This window comes from Mytilus galloprovincialis, chromosome 1 (genome assembly GCF_965363235.1).
Source record: "Mytilus galloprovincialis chromosome 1, xbMytGall1.hap1.1, whole genome shotgun sequence".
Classification (NCBI taxonomy): Eukaryota; Metazoa; Mollusca; class Bivalvia; order Mytilida; family Mytilidae; genus Mytilus; species Mytilus galloprovincialis.
Window position 1 is genome coordinate 22,148,259 of NC_134838.1, and position 18,404 is coordinate 22,166,662.

The 18,404-nt window shown below is 32.6% G+C and overlaps 2 protein-coding genes across 3 annotated transcripts in view; one reads left to right on the forward strand and one right to left on the reverse strand.

The window, feature by feature from the left end:
* Positions 1–18,404, reverse strand: part of LOC143069242 (uncharacterized) — a 48,206-nt gene that overhangs the window by 8,764 nt on the left and 21,038 nt on the right. The window contains exons 1-2 of one of the 2 annotated variants that reach the window (XM_076243778.1): positions 1,627–2,564; positions 196–367 (exon numbers count right to left, since the gene is read on the reverse strand). In XM_076243778.1, the coding sequence (XP_076099893.1) occupies positions 196–367; positions 1,627–2,535 (1,081 nt within the window). In that variant the 5' untranslated portion in view covers positions 2,536–2,564. Of the gene's footprint in view, positions 1–195; positions 368–1,626; positions 2,565–18,404 lie in introns of those variants that run through there. The other variant, XM_076243787.1, reaches the window with a different exon arrangement.
* LOC143069232 (ubiquitin-like modifier-activating enzyme ATG7) overlaps positions 13,153–18,404 on the forward strand; it is a 40,881-nt gene continuing 35,629 nt past the window's right edge. The window contains exon 1 of the mRNA XM_076243767.1: positions 13,153–13,388. Within this exon, the coding sequence (XP_076099882.1) occupies positions 13,244–13,388 (145 nt within the window). The 5' untranslated portion in view covers positions 13,153–13,243. The remainder of the gene's footprint in view (positions 13,389–18,404) is intronic.

An 18,404-nucleotide genomic window follows, 5' to 3' on the forward strand; every position in this document is an offset into this window, starting at 1 on the left:
CATTGTTTATGCTTGCTTGCATTTCTTACAACTTTTCATGTACCAATATAGATTTATCATTTTTTTTGGTGCAAACTCAATTTTGAGATTTGAAGATAAGTTTTTTTACACTTGTGGTACTTTTAAATCAATGACAACATGCAATTAGTTCAGTACATTTGTACCACAGTACGCAATTAAATATACATGAGTTACCTAGCCCAGTGTTTTTGATCTCCAGGTTTTCAATTTTTCTCTTGATGTCCCATAAGAGTTGATTATTGATGACATGTAAATCTTGATAGCAGTAAGCTGAAATTCCCAATACAAGTATAGCAACTGCACCGGATATCTTCCTGCAAAGCTTCTGGTACATATAAACTGCCTCCTGCAATTAATTAAAAAAAAAAAATTATGCAAAAATTGTGTGTCTTCATGAAGTTGTACATGGTGTAGAAACTAGCAATATGCTTTATTAATAAACTTTTAACAAACCCTTCAATTGGAACTAAAATGTTTATCTGCTTTAACTTGAAACTGGACCAATTTCTGCATTAAACATGTTAAAAGAAGTGATGATGCTAATATAAATACAGTAGCAAAGGCAGATAATAATGCATCCAAATTAGGTGCTGTTTTCCTAATGTTGCTGATCAACATGATCAATGAAAACCATCAAACACTAATGTTGTCAAATTATTGCTTCAGTGAATTTAAAAATATTCAGAAGATGAAACTAAAATAATATATATACAAGTATGATGGAGACAATGATATAATCTTTAAATCAGTTTAATTGAGGTCTGGAGCTGGCATGTCAGTAACTGCTTGTAGTCCTTTGTTAATTTATGTATTATTGTCATTTTGTGTAGTTTCTTTTGTTAACTGTTCTGACATCAGACTCAGACTTTTCTTAAACTGAGTTTTACTGTGTGTATTGTTGTGTGTTTGATTTTTCTACATTGGCTAGAGGTATAGGGGAAGGGTTGACATCTCCAGAAACATGTTTAACCTCACCGCATTTTTGAGCCTGTCCCAAGTCAGGAGCCTCTGGTTTTTGTTAGTAGTATGATTTTTAATTTTAGTTTCTTGTGTATAATTCTGAGTTTAGTATGACGCCCATTATCACTGAACTAGTATAAATTTTTGTTAAGGGGCCAGCTGAAGGACTCCACCGGAGGTACCAGAGTTTCTTGCTACATTAAAGACCCATTGGTGACCTTCTGATGTTATCTGCTCTATCATGTCTATGGTCTGGTTGTTGTCTCTTTGAACTATTTCCCATTTCCAATTTTATTCAAACATGTGATAAAAAATGTATCTGCTGTAGAGGCATGTATATGACATGAAAGAGTTAAACTTAGACTGTTTACTTTTCTTACATCATATTACATCAACATGATTAATAAATTATTTACTGACAAATATTGGTTTAGAGTTTTGATGTTCGGTCCCAAAACCTGGAATTCGAAGATGTTGTTGCAAAAATAGAAATACATGTAGGATTCTATCATGTCTATTTCTAGCTGAAATATATATGCACATACAATTTAGACCTTCGTTCTTTTTTATGTAATCAAACAATTTTATACGGATATTGCCCAAAAAATGTAAAATTTGAATATTAAATACATTATATAAACCTACATCGATATCACCACCACTTCCAGCTAGTTGATTTTCTTCTGATATCAGCCAAGATATGGCAAATCTCTCTGACAAGATGTTAACGGTTGCTACCCCAAATAACCAAAACCTTGCTGCCGCAGTACGAGGCGCTGATGTCAGAAAATAAGACATAAGCACCATAACAGCATAGTATAGAATCGAATATAAACCAGTGAATTCTCCTAACATCATTGACTGAAGGTGTGAAAATTTATCAAATAAATCGCCAATAAGGAGACGCTGTTCATTTGTTGCATTTTTATATTCATCAAATATTTTATGAATATTATCAGAAGATGTTGATATAATATTACTCAAATTGACAGATTTTTCAAGAATTTCTTGCTGGTTAGTCATTGATTCCTTTTGCTGGTGAAGCATTTCATTTTGAAGTTCACTTGTTTCTTCAAGTTGTGTAGCGACATCTTCCGAGCTTGTTGCAAGTCTTTTGATGGTTCGTTCTGTCTCATCATGCCAAACCTGGGATTCTAAAAAATAGCAAATGTTCTGTGTATGTGTAAAGAAGGTTGCCATTGAGTTTCGATCGGAATCCTTCATATTCTGTGTACATTCTGATAATTTCTGAGTAACATCACATTCATATATTGGTAGATTTTGCATTTGTAAAAAGCAGTTCAAGTATGCAAGAGCTAGTTTTCCTTGGACTTCAGCTGTCAACTGCTTGCAATCTTTAGTGAGTACAATTATTGTTTCTTTCCAACAATATCCATAGTTTGGAAATTCACTTTTACTTTGCATTAATTCAAATTCAGTTTTTCCAGCGTGAAATTTTGACTTGTCCAAGTTTGTGAACTTAACCTCTACTAAAACAATGAAAAACAAAAGAACAGTGAGGGAGGAAAAAAAGAAAACTCCCCTTAATATCATATTCTCAGAGTTGATTTTTCAAATCGTAAACAAAGCAAGTTATCTTCTCTTGGTCATGCTTGATATTTAAATTGTGTATTGCATTTCGAGAACAGTGCAAATTCTATATATATACAAGAACATTGGCTGCTATCTTTGGAAAAAAATATAGCAATAGAAATAAATAAAAAATTCTCGTCAAATATCAAATCAGTGGATGACGAAAACCCACTAATAGACTTTAAATCTATCCGTGGCTACGGAGGAACAGCAATTCTGTGGCAGAAAGATCTAAACAACACAGTTGGGAATTCTCGTATTCAAGTGATAACAATAAACAGCAGTCCAATTGCAACATGCTTAATTAATGCCTATATGCCATCTGCACAGAGTAGTGGGGACATTGAATATAAAGATACATTAGATCATGGAAGTAATATTTAGATCCCATATCCATTATTACTTCCATGATTAGATCAAATCTCCGAAATTATGGGGTATAGAGAAACATACCAGATAATTTTATGTGGTGATATGAATGCGTCTTTACATCGTGACAATAGGAAACGGGACACTGTCTTTGGAGAATTCAAAAACATAAACAATCTCCATATACCAGATGGTTATCCAATAAAGCCAACATTTTTTCATCACAATGGCAAATATACCTCACAAATTGACTATTTCTTGTTTGATGAAAGAATTATACAGCAATCAAATCCAAATGTGAAAATAGCTATGAGGCATCCTACAAATACCTCTGATCATACTCTAGTCACTGCAAATATGGCTCTAAAGGTTGAAAGATGTTCTCTACGACCTGTCAAAATATATACAAGGCCAAACTGGAGAAAATGCGACAAAAGCCTCTACAAGTCAACTATTGAAAGTAGTCTAGACAATACATCTGGAGAAAAGAAATTCTCGGGTACCGTAGAATCACGTATACAAAAATTGGAATTAACACTTCATAAAGCTGGTACAAAATCTATTCCGAGCTACAGGAAGCTGAAAAAACTAAAATCTGTTGGGAAAGGCATATGGAATAGCAAAATTAGCCAAGCATCTAAAGAAGCAAAGTCTGCACATAGGAACTGGATAGATAAAACCAACAAAAATCAGGATGCAGATCAAGAAAAGCTGGCTCTCAAAAACAAAAAACGTCATCTGAGACAACTACAGAGACAGGCACATGCATCAAAGAAGGAAAAGTTCATAAATGAAATCATGCAAGCTTCAGAAAAAGACAGCAAAACATTCCATAAATTAATAAAGCAACAACGATCTAATCATTCATCAAATACTGACGTTCTTTACATTGGAAATGAGAAATTTGAAGGAGAATGTATTCTAAAAGCATGGACAATACATTTCGAAAAACTCGGAACACCAAATCATGACAAAAATATCTTTGACCTGGAACGCTTCCACTTGGCTAAATTGCAAAATGACATCATTTTTGAAAATCAACATTCCAAAAAAGAAATTAAACAAGCAACACCAGGCCCCGGCGCCATAAAACTATTTGAGTAAAGTTTTTGTACTCCGCCTGAGAATTTTCTCAATTTTTTTATTCTCAGCAAAATGCACCGCCATAAAAAAATTCTCAGATATTTTCTTACTCAAAGTTAAGAATATTCTTAAATATTTGAGTATAGCCAAAACCATACTTAAGTATATAAAAAAAATCTTAAATGTTTTTTTTAAGGTGGTATGGGTGTCTTCCTCCATCTTGGATTGTAAAAAACAGAGAATCAAAGGTCCAGATTTTCCATCAAGTTAGCAAAATTTGATGCAGGAATGCAGATGTTTAATGTACATTTTCATTTAAAAGTACCAATTTATAAGAATATAACTTCTAAATATTGATATTTTTGCAAATGTTAATTATTTTTGGTTGTTTTTATTTTTTTTTTAAATTGGCATTTTAAGGGGAGGTAACTCTAAAAAAGTGCATTTTCTGAAGGATTCTGTATGGAATTTTCCTACTTTGTATTTTAGCCGGAAAAAACGTACGGTGACCCTATCTTTTCTTTTGATATTCTCAAAGCAGTGTCTGAAAGCTATCTTTTCCTGAAGTATTTAACAATTCTATCATTTTGTTTAGTTTCTTATCACAAAATGGTGTTTTTTCCTGTATAATCCATACAAAATGTGTCATTTTGTCCCGTCCTGTAGCTTGAGAAAATGCGCGGTGACCTATCATTTTTATTATATTTTTCATCATGTATCAATAGATACAACGTTTTGGCAAAGTATGAACAAATTCTATCATTTTTATTTTAGACTCCCATACCACCTTAAGGTAATTTGATAAAAAAATTACAAATGTTGATAGTGTTTTTGTTAAAATTTGCAATGAAGAACTTCACTTGTCACCTCAAATCCAATTCTATCCAAAGGAACATACACATCTTTATTCCTTAACATATTTTTTTTCATACATTTTTTAGGATGAATACTCAAAATCAATGTTGTCTAAAAAAGCTGATTAATGTGGTGCTTAAATGTGCATTTTTTTTTACATAAAAGATAAGAGTAAGGTAAAACGACTGAAATAGTCTCATAATTCTGTAAAAGCATATGAAAATTAAAAATGTAAGTTGATAACCCCACATTTGTTAGTTGGTTGTACCATATTAATCTTACCAAATTTTAAAAGATACTACAAAAAGAGCGACCAATTAAACAGCTTCTCATTGTATATACTTCTTCCTTTTAAACATATCCCGCTTGACGCTTGAATATCTGATCTTTCTTAGAAATAACCCAAATAAACGAGGCGATTAACAGAAAAGAAAATACCCCTCCCCCCCCAAAAAAAGAAGAAAAAATGTGCAAAAAAAAAATGAAGAAAAAAGACTGAAAAATGGGGTGCTAAAATGTACAATTTTCTTATTAACCGGATTTTTGTGACAAAAATGTCGGTTATTGATTTGGGGATGTACGGCGGGCGGGCGGGCGGGCGGGCTTCAATCAAATGTTGTCCGTGCATTAACTCATGAACCGTTCAACCAAAGCTTTTAAAATTTTGATATGTTGTTACTGACAACTAAATGAAGGTCAAGTTCAATAATGGCGATTTTGACTTTTACCGTTCAGGAGTTATGGTTCTTGAAAGATTGAAAAATGGAGTTTCCAGTCGTGTCCGTGCATTTACGCATGAACTGTTCTACCTAAGCTTCCCAAATTTTAATATGTTGTTACTGATGACAAAATGGAGGTCAAGTTCAATAATGACGATTTTGACTTTTACCGTTCAGGAGTTATGGTTCTTGAAAGATGGAAAAATTGTGTTTCCAGTCGTGTCCGTGCATTTTCTCATGAACCGTTCAACCAAAGCTTTTAAAATTTTGATATGTTGTTACTGACAACTAAATGAAGGTCAAGTTCAATAATGGCGATTTTGACTTTTACCGTTCAGGAGTTATGGTTCTTGAAAGATTGTGAAATGGCGTTTCTATTCACGTTGTTGCATTTACTCATGAACCATCAAATCTAAGCTTTTCAAACTTTAAGATGTTGATACTGATGACAAAATGGAGGTCAAATTTGATATTGACGATATTCACTTTCACCATTCATCAGTACTGGTTCTTGTGATATTGCCAGGACACAAGTAAATATTAATAAATCCGGTTTGCTGTCGTTGTGACAGCCTCTTGTATAAAAATTAAGATAAGGTAAAACGAGTGAAATATTGAACTGGTCGTAATCGGAATTGGTCAATTGATGTACGTAGTCATTGCAATTTCTGTACATCCATAACCATCAGTATTTTGCTCAAAAATCACGATCTTGCATCAGGAGTTAACAAATCTTGACGTTTTATTTCGTCCACTATTACAGACAAAGTCAACCTAACATCCTTCTCCTGCATTGTGTCAGAAATTACACAAACATTACACCATAATAAAACAGTTCGTGTCAGAGATCAGACCAATATGATCATTGACAAAAACGCTGCAATAGTGGAAAACAAATTGAAAACAACAAATCAGAAATATGGCAAAGAGACGAAGGTCAACTTTGTCCGAGTTGAAATCTCAGTTTCCTTAGATTTTTCAAAATTTAAAAATGAACAACTAACGGTAATTAAATTCATAAAATCAAATTAAAAAAAAAATGCATATGTTTTTTATATCTCAATGGATAGTTTTCATTATAAAACTTATGTACATATACTTTTTTCTGAAGAAAATTCTTTAATTTGTTCATATTAAGAAGATGTTTACATTATTCTAATTGTTTCCTTCCAGAAAGCAATTCCCCGACATATTTTCCATATGCAAAGTAACCTCCGTGTGACCGATCTCGTAAGAATTAGGTGATCGCAATACGCATGGATGTCCTTAAAATAAACTATTATCTGATTGTACATGTTAAACACGTGCTCAATATCCATGCTTTTTGGTGGATTGTTGACAAACAGGTGACAATCGTTAAACTTCGGCTTCAAAACACGAACTTTAATTACCTGTTTATTTTCCTAACACTGACCGATTGAAAAAAAAAATGACGATTATACGAAATTTATGCGAAAAAAATGATAAAATCGTGCACAGAATACTTAGTTTATGATGTTTGTATGCATTGGTTCAAAAATTGGAATAACATTATTTTTCACCGGTCACTTGTTTATTATGACTTTAAATAGAATTACAGAATCAAAAAAGTCTGAGCTCACGTTCGCCAGCATGCTTACTACATCTTATGTTCCAGTTTTGCAAGATCCATAATTCAATAGTTACATTAGATGTATGTTTCATTATAATACGTTATTCTGATTGGCTACCTGCACATCACGTGCTATTCCTGAAACAATTGCTTTAGACAATACAATTTATTATTCATGATGACACGAGGTCTCACAATAAAGTGCACAGGTGAATTAAATGAAAACTTGATAAAAATCGTGTTTTCATGATTCTATCTAAAAAAAAATGTAATTATAAGTATTGAATGCTTCTTTTTGTTACTTTATAGGGTTGTAAAAGCGTTGACCGTGCGCACATTTTTAGTATGAAACGCTTCCGCGCTTCATACAAAATGTACTTCGGTCAACGCTTTTACACCCCAATAAATTTACAAAAAGCAGCATTCAATACTTAATTGCAATTTAATACAACATTTTTTGGTAAGGGCTGTTTGACTGATACTCCAGGACGGATAATTACATTGTTTTCGATTTTTTTTTGTTTTTTTTTTTTGTTCATTTCCAATAAATTTTAAATATATGCTCCAAAATAGATGATAGATAGGCATTTTTTTATATTTTGTTGGACAGTTGGGCTTATCAATGTCTTTTCTCTCTTAAATCTATTTTTACAATTTACTACTTGTACATCAATTAGATTTCAGTACCGATACCTCATATCTGCTAAACCAAAGACATGTATAAATCAAATATACCTTTGGTTTAAAACAGATATTAGTTAAAATATTGATATTCAGGAATGTATCATTTGTACAGTACAGTAGTACAGTGACAGATTCGGGGTGGGGTGGGGTGGGGGTATTGTTGTCATACATATGTCGTTGATCTAGACAAATCATTATCATGTCAAAATCATGATACAGAAGGATATTTCCATATGCACGATCAGAATTTTACAGAAAATATTTCTTTCTGAATAGAGAAAAATAGAACATCTTCCCCTACTCCCCTTTGCATGACCCTCATAAATCGGATAGTTTTGTTTGTTTTATTAAACTGTTTTTATTTTCGAAAATAATATTTGTACAAGGTGTTGTTAATAACTGTAATGGACATTAAATACATGCCATGCCTTCTCACACGACGTCGTACTTTTATTTTCTCTTCCTGTGCAATATGATATTAAACTCATTACGCAGAGCAATTTTTATGACTACTTGCATAATTGTTAAATCGTATTAAACATGTTAAATTCTGTATCAGATTTATATTAATATTAAAGTTACGTATATCTTGAATATTGAAAACGGATTCAAATTATTTACTGGGCTTTCATATTGATTTCAAAATATTTGGTTTGTCGTTTTTTGGTTTTTTTTCCCCCATTATAGATGTGAGAAAAAAGCAGCTCTGTTTCTCTTAAAATTGTCACATGGTGTCTTATGTCGTCTGAATACATAATGTATGTTATTGATCCGTAATAATTATCTTTTCAAAATGTTTATTTGGCACGCCATACTCGATAGAAGTGCGGACGTGAAAGAAAGCACTCTTCACGTAAACGTCAACGAAGATTGCATTTTATCTTTAAAAAAAATACAAAATATAGATCTAAATAAAGAAATATAAAAAAATATATATACATATTTATAAGAAGCTACGGGTAAATAACTCAAGTATTTCAAGATCATTCTTTTATAATATCCATTAGGTTCTATATTTCTTATAATAACACAAATTATTTGCCGACTTTATATTCTGTGACTTTTTGTCAGGACTGTGGTTGCAGATGCTTACTAAATGCTACTTGTCATCTTATCTATCATAGATTCTTTTTATGTTTTATATTATTTCTCATGAGATAAAACTGCGTTTTAGAGAAGTTTGGTATACGTTTTAGTTTTCAAACAACTATTTTACCACTTACATCACTGAGAAAAAAATACTCAGCTGAGAAAAAAAATCTCAGCTGAGAATATTCTCAACGTTGAGAATATTTTTTTATGGCGGATAAAAAAGTTCTCATTCTTAGCTGAGTAAAATAATTCATTCTGAGAATATTTTTTTACTCAGCAAAAAAAAGTTTTATGGCGCCGGGGCAAGAAGTTAAAAGTGCAATTAAGAACCTAAGCACCGGCATCAGACGAAAATGGTATATGTTCTGAACATTACAAATATGCTGTAGATGAATTATCAGAAGAAATCGCAAGCATAATCAATGATATTTTCTCCGATTTGGATGTTCCGAAAAATCTAAAAAATGGTTTATTAACACCTGTTCTTAAAAAGAAGAAGGATAAAACCGTACCTGGAAATTACAGGGGAATTGTTGTAACAAGTATCTTTTCTAAAATCTTTGAATCAATCGTTAAAGGAAGGCTAGAATATGAGCTACTACCATCACAAAATCCATTACAGAGAGGGTTTACAGAAGGCGCATCAAGCCTCTTCGCAGCCTTTATTACAACTGAAACTATTCTAATATATCGTCTTCTTCAAATATTATTAGAACTTGTTGCACTGGATGCAGAAAAGGCATTTGACACCCTGAGTCATGAGATCATGTTAAATAAGCTTTATCATGATGGAATTGAGGGAGATATGTGGATCCTACTACGGAACATCTATCAAGATCTGTCTCTCAAAATCAAGTGGAATAATGAAACATCAGAAAGTATCAATATCATGCAAGGGGTTCGTCAAGGAGCAAAATTATCATCTCTGCTATACAAGCGATACAATAATACCATTCTCAATGCAATATCCAGTAGTAATCTAGGCGCAAAAATAGGCAACATACAAGTAGGCTCTCCTACATGTGCGGACGATATTGCCTTACTGGGTGAGCGGTCAGATTTACAGGCAATGCTCAATATTATAGACTTCCACACTAAAAGAGACATGGTTAAAATTAATCCAGACAAATCAGAGATAATGTGCGTATCTAAAGGATTAAAGCAACAAACGCATTCATACAGCTTCAATGGAAAAGAAATAAAAAGAGTAGAAAAGCTGAAGCATCTAGGTATCACCAGGGCAACAAATGGCAAAGTCAACTTGGACGAAAGGCTAAAAACTGGCCGGCAAACTATATATGCCTTGCTAGGTTCTGGCCTACATGCCAGAACAGGAATGTCACCGCTGGTACTTAAAAAGATCTGGAAAACATATGTTGTCCCCCGCTATCTTTATGGACTCGAAGTACAAATATGCATGAAAAAGGATGTATCTGAACTAGAAAAGTTACAGAGGAAAATGTTCAAACAATTTCAATGTCTATCAGATAGGACAGCATCTGCTTCAGTATATATACTAATAGGAGCTGAACCCATAGAATCGGTACTGGACAAAAACATGCTAGCCTTATTTCTCTCAATTTCTCGCCTAGATGGCTCAATAGAACATCAAATCCTAGAATGGGAACTAGAAATCAGCACAGAATTTGACAATTCTTTCATCTGTCGTATAAGCAAAATTTTACAAAAATATCAACTCCCAACAGCAGAAGAAATTATGAAAAATCCTCCATCAAAATATATTTGGAAAAAACAACTTCAAAAAGCCATAAATGATTACTGGTCTTCAATTTGGACAGAAGAATGTAATACAAAATCAACACTCAAACATTTATCGTTGCAAAATAATCCGGTAAATAATCCGCATAACATTTGGAAATGTGTTCGAAATAATCAATATGACATCAAAAAAGCGGAATTGAAATGTAAGCTAGTAACTGGTACCTACATGCTTCAAAGTATAAAAGCAAAATTCAGTAAAAATATAGTACTGCCTGACTGTAAGCTATGTAAGGACAATGATGAAACCCTTGAACATTTTCTCCTGGAATGTACTAGGCTTGATGTACGACAAAAATGCATGGCGAAGCTAGTCAACAAGCTAAGAGAGATAGAAGGGGGTGGTACAATCGACGTCAGTAATGATGAAATACTGATGGAAATTATACTGGATTGTTCTAAGACAAATATACTGAATAATCAGCCAATGGACAAGCTACTGGATATAGAAAGGCAAACACAAGATCTTTGCTACCAGTTACATATAAAGCGAACAAAACTTTTATGTGACATCAAGTAAAAGAAATGTATGAAGGCTCTAATTATTTTAGATTTTAACTTTTATAAATCTAAAGTATATATTTAAATACTGAAATAGCAAATAAGTCTTACTAAAATGTTCTAGATTTTAACTGTTAAAGTTTTCAAGTAACTTATAACACCGAAATCGTAAATATATGGTGTGTACTGTCTGCATGGGATGCCAAGCTAACTAGTACACTCTATAATATCTTCAAATCAAGAGCAATATCCAATATAGTCTGTACAGTCTGCATGGGATGCCAAGCTAACTTGTATCAGTCTATCAAGAAGTGCGTGATTTATACTTTTAATGATAGCCTTGGCAGGGCACTTATAGTTTTATTAAATAAGCTGTAAATAACATTTTTATCATAATATAGTGGTGAACGCTATTGCCGCAATAGTTCTGTGTACATTTCTTATCGTGATATTGTATTTGCAACTTGTGCTGTGTACATTTTTATTGTGATACAAGTGGTGAACATTAGCTGCATACATTTTTACCGTGATATCGTGTTGATTCTTATTACCGCAATTGTGATGTGTACATAATATTTTTAACTTATTATCGTCGTAATATTTTAAGACTTTTAAAATATTTCTTTTAGTCGTACATATTTTTAATGTAAATATAAAGATATCCGCAATCTCGGTGTGTAAATTAAATTGCTCATCCGATAAGTGGAGTGCTCCGATTAAACGGAGGTGAATACCTGTACAGAACAGAACAGAACACTGTATAAATATATAAAAATACATTGAGACATCATGCAAAACTAAATATACCACATGATCCTACATGGTTGGCCACTTATGGAATACGGTATTGAGAATATTGTGTCATGTTCCCAGACTAAACCAAGACAGAGACTAATAATGTAATCGGGACCCTAATACTGGGTGCGAACGTGTAGGGTGCGAAAATGTATTGGGCGCGAACGGACCTGATACCAATACTGGGGAGGTCTAAAACGCGGAAATTGAAAACGCGGAAGAGAAAAATGAGTGTATTATGACTGATATCTTTGGAACCACTAAAGCTAAATTAATAAATAAAACTGATTTTGAAAGCTAATATAATAGTCTATAAGATAAAATATTTGAATATGTTTTTTTATTGAAAAGTTGACCGGAAGACTTTCTTAGTGTGACTCTGGCAACACATTTTTGAACATTAAAACTTAAATTCACAAAAAAGCATATAACCCGGTCAAAGTCTGTAAATTGACTCTTAAAGATATTTAAATGAATAATAATATGATATAAAGAACAAAATAAATATATTACTATAAAAGGGCAAAAAGTTGACCAGAAGGCCCCCTTGTACACAAATATTGAAGTGAAATTTTCAACTTTGAATTAAAATTCACAAAAATATAAAAAGCCCGGTCAAAGTCTGTCAATTGACTCTTAAAGACATTTAAATGACAAATAATATGATATAAAGACAAAAATAAATATATTACTATAAAAGGGCAAAAAGTTGACCGGAAGGCCCCCTTGTACACAAATATTGAAGCGAAATTTTCAACTTTTAATTAAAATTCACAAAAATATAAAAAGCCCGGTCAAAGCCTGTTAATTGACTCTTAAAGACATTTAAATGACAAATAATATGATATAAAGACAAAAATAAATATTTTACTATAAAAGGGCAAAAAGTTGACCGGAAGGCCCCCTTGTATACAAATATTGAAGTGAAAGTTTCAACTTTTTAAAATTCACAAAAATATAAAAAGCCCGGTCAAAATCGAGAACATATGAGAAAATGATTTAGAAATATATAAATACATACCTCGCGGTTCCAAAGATATTAGTTATAATACACTCATTTTTCATTTCCGCGTTTTTTATTTCCGCGTTTTAGACCTTCCCCCTAATACTTTTACAATTTTGTACACTAATCACGTGACATTAAAAATGGTAGACCTATTTGGAAAATCTTAAATTCTTATTTCCTTTTATTGATAATACCATGTCGAGTCAACAAAAGAAACTTCAGTTTGCCCCATTCAGTAGTTTTCTTGATGCTGGTTTCTGGCACAAATTATCCGAAAATAAACTAAATGTTTATGGTTTGGATGAAACCCCTAAGTTCATCAATGGATTTTATTATAACGGTAAGTGAAAAATTATCGGAAATATGTCTGGGAATAATATATTTTTTTATACAAAATATCTACTTTAATATGAGGCATGCAGCCATTACCTGTAAATGGGGACGAAGTCTGTATGAATTATTTTTTTGTAACTTAGTATTTGTTAAAAAAAAGAAACGGAAATACCGTAACGTTTCCGATTTTGGTTCTGTTGTTAGGGATTTTAGTTGTGACGTTATTTAAATTATGACGTCATATGCAATGTAAACAAAGAAACGCTATCATCAGGTAACGTTTTTTCATATCAAGGAATTAATAAAAATGAAATTGGTATTGCGCGTTCCTTCCTATTTTATACTAGACTGATAAATATATATTTTACTCAAAGTTTCATACAAACGAGACCGGAAAAAGGAAGTACATTGTACATTTCTGCGCCGGTCCGGGATTTTAAAACACGACAAAAAAAATTTGAACGATTTTGAGATCATTAGTACAATGAAAAATTCGGGAAATTTTCCCGAATTTTTTTTTTTATTGAATTTTCTACTGTTATTGGGGACTTCGTCCCCATATTAGAGGCCCCTCATGGGGGGGTCCTAGTAATCACATAATCACCATTTTTTTGCCAATATAATCACATAATCATTAAATATTTGCTTATCTTTAGTAATCAAATAATCATAAACTAAAAATACAGTCCTAGGTAATCAAATAATCATGAAATATTTGGCTTAATAATCAAATAATCATTAAAAAAACGGCCAAGTAATCACATAATCAAAAACCCCATGAGGGCCCTCATATTATATGCTTTACTTTTCAACACTACCAGTTAAGTTGTATGTGGACATGGCTAAGAAAGACTCCCTGATATCCCATAATTCCTTGCCCAAAACAATCTTTGACTAATTTACATCATTTTTGGAATCTTCCGATCGTCAATTTCGCATGCCTTTATGACTTCATTTACCAGATAGAAGGCGTGCCTGTACCCCTGCTCTCTTAAAAACTTCCAGCACTTTCATTATATCATCATTCTGTAGGGTAGTATAGAAATAATTTATGTTCTTTAAGCATGGTAAGTACATTGTATCAGAGCTCCAGATAAGCTGCGTATTTGCGTGTTCACGCAATACAAATAATAAAAAACCCAATGCAATTGCCCATTGCAGGGTTCAATAACCCAATTAATTCAAAGGAAAACCCAATTATATTCCAAAACCATGAGTTCTCAACCCTTTTATTGACTACCATTTGCGTTATTTACCCTTATCTGTTTACAGTCGTCACGTAAACTATTTTTATAATATTTATAATTGGAAATTTCCTTTCGTTCTAAAAATAGATCCCTGCATCAAGGAGCTGAAATGGGTCCCTGTTAGAGTTTTCCGTTGCTCAATAGGTACACGTGTTTTTTAAAACATTTCGATCTTCTCGGCGTTTATCTAATTAGCGTGTGTCATGAAGTCATATTTTTTTCGCATTGCGGATTTACAAAAAAATGTATCATAACATACATTGAATTAAAACAAAAGTGAATGTCCGGTAAAAATATTGAATAGAAGCATGTTTTCTGCTTCTTTTGAAAAGCTAAGGGAAAGTTATGATGATAACAAGACTCAGCCAGTGTTTTTAGGAAGCGTCCATCGAACAAACAGGCGTGTGTGCGTACCTTAACGAGATCATTGCTAATAGAGCAGGGTTTCCTCAAAAACGAAATCAGTTGGAAAAAGTGAAAGGCCAAATCAATTATGACATGATAAAGCATCAGAAACCAAAAGTTCTAATAAAAGACAACTAAACCAAGATTTATGAAAATTGGAATAAAACAAAAACATTCAAGTATAATTAGAGTTTATAAACTATTTTTTTCATTTTACGGTTAATTAATGAATACACATACAGGCGCTGGTCTCAGAATTTATTATATAAAGGTATAAGACGAGTGCCTGTAAATACACATATATATCCGTTTGTTACAGTTTATATGAGAAAATACAAAACTGGCAGAGGGTTTGAAACGGAACACAAATTAAACCTACAATTGCTTCTCAGTCAATAAACCAAATAAAACAGCTAGCAAATAACCCTAACCCTAACCCTAAACCAAATAAAACAGCTAAACAAAGAAAGAAACATATTTAAGATGGAAAAAAAATCTGGGGTTGATAATTGCCTAAATATTCAATATTGTGTTGATGAAAAAACATACCTGTCAACTCACCCGTTTTTTGCGGGTGACACCCGTTATTTTCACCTCTCACCCGGGAGTTTTTCTTTACCCGGCGGGTCCCGGGAATTTCTAACATTACCCGTTTCACCCGGATTTCTGATCGGAATTGTTTCCGGTATTTAGAAGTAATACGACCTTCGGTTTTATCGGTCTTTTTCAATGTAACCAAAAGTCAAAATGTAGGACTGTTTACCTGAGCTACGTAACGATATGGCTACAAGATGAGTTCAGTGACTATCAGTTGACCCCATTAGATGAACTTCCACTTTGCACTTCCCTTGAAACTGACATTGGTACATTTTGGGGAGAAATGTCCAAGTTGCATGACATTTTTCTTAACAAGCCAAGATTTTTTGTTTTGTCAAAACTTGCTAAAACATTACTGGTTTTGCCAAACAGCAATGCAGACAGTGAGAGGGCATTTTCTTTAGTAAAGAAAATAGCTACAGAGTTTAGGGCTGCTCTTAATAAGGATACACTGTGTGCTCTTCTTTCTTGTAAAATGAATACACATTTGCATTGCTATGAACTGAAACCAAGTGCAGTTCTTTTAAAGAATGCAAAGTCTGCTACTATGGAATATAACAATAGTCTGAAATAAACTTGTATACATGTTCTAACTGTTTCATATACATATTGACTATATAAATTATATGTAAACATATTTTTGTTCTTCAATTGAGCCCGCAAAATGTCGTACGCGTTATGACCTGAGATTTTTTTTCTCAATGCAGGTCATGACCTGACTTTTCATTTTCAGAGGTTGACAGGTATGAAAAAACCCAATACATTAAGGAGCTTGGTGGTGAAAAACCCAATTTGATATTAACATGAGGGGTGAATTGGAATTGATAATGCAATCAAAAAACTTTATCACCCAATTATATAAGAAAATGGTGGGTAAAAAACCCAATTTGTGAATTCTTATCTGGAGCTCTGTTGTATGTAATCCTGGGTAACACGAATGACCGAATAACACTTGTGATGACTGAATTACACTTGAAATTTCAATATTATCACATATTAGTGACTTTTAAACATTGATTATCTATACTATTAAACGAGAAGACCTCATTTTGTGTGTCGCTTCTCTTCTTTCCACATTAAATTATTCATCATGTCTCTGTGTCCTATAGGTACCATGCATAGTCGCATTTGTCATCCATTCTTATGATTATACAGTTTGGGTTATTTTGGGAGAAAAACGAAAAAAAGGACGTCCGGATATTGTTCCGTCATTGGATATAATTTTAAATCACAATAGACTTCCGGTTTGCGTTTTCTGTATAGGGAAAACGGTACTATTTATTCTGCCATAGGCGACAATACTAACAAATGACTAACATTTTCTAATTTTACCACTTTTAATAACAAAAACCTGGATAAAACAGTTATGTGTGGTGTTAGTACTTTATTACTCTATTTTAAAAATTGAAGCCAAATAGTATCATCGATGTATTTTATAGCTTAAAAATGATTTACAGAAAGCGGATAAGTTCATAAAGATCATTTTAAATTTAATGTTGTACATTGAACATGGCGGCCATTGTGATGTCCATGGTCACCTTATTGGATGTACACACTAAATTTTAAAAGTTTTTTATGAACTTATCTGCTTTCTGTAAATCATTTATAAGTTATAAAATACATTGATAATATACTATTATTTTATAAATAATGCTTAAAAGTCACCAATAATGTACTAATATTAAAATTTAAAGTGTTATATTCGGTCATTACAAGTGTTATTCGGTCATTACAGGTGTTATTCGGATATTAACAGTGTTATTCGGTCATTCAAGGTACCGAGTTATCTTGATTCCTGTACGAATGAGCATGATGAGGGAGAGTGACCATCTCATTAGATATTAATTTCTCAAATAATTTGTGCAGTGTAATAATAAACTTTTTCACCCGTTTGCTTAATATGTGTTGGAAGTGAAGATGCATACATTTATGTCACATGGTGATGGAAGTCACATTACAGATTCGTCTAAAAACTAGAGGCAGATTCAAATGGTTTCTCATGGGGCCCTTTTGTAGGAAAAATCTGGTTGATTATATAGGGAATTACAGAAGCATGGCTGGAGCGGGCCCCCTCTTAGACAGTCACTGGGCCTCCCCCTTACGAAAATTTCTGGATCCACTTCTGAAAACCCTATCCTGGAACTGCTGTATTACAACTACTGTCTAACACAAAATCTTGCATTTGAGTTTTTCTGTTTCTCTACATTCAAGAAGATAAGTTTAATCACATAGCAGTTAGTCTCATTGATAAAACAAGAAGTAAAGTTGAATGGCTATATGGTCTCCATGGTTTCTCTGTAATGAAATATAATTGTTTACATCTTTGTCCTTTGGTCTTTATACATGTTATATATAGTTATATTATTGCAAACATACCATATCTTTTTATTTGAATAATCTTAAAGAAAATGCAATTTAATATTTTCAAAAAGAGGAAATAGTATTACATATAAATTTCAGATATACATATATTTCATTATTTCAAAATAAACTGTTTCAAATTTACAATCTTCACAAGTATGTACATGTTACAGCCAATACAGGTCATCTTTCCTTGTAATCACCAGTTTGATGTAAAAAATATTGTGTGTTGAGGTCAGCTATTTGTGTGAACATTAATACACAAATTACATGAAAAGATGTCCATGGGCGGTTGCCTCTCCTAACTCACTGTTATTATTGTTTGATCAGCATATATAGTTGTATGCATATAAATATGTTAGTGGCAATAAGTTAAATTAGGCACCAAGATTCAATCTTAGATAATAGGGTAA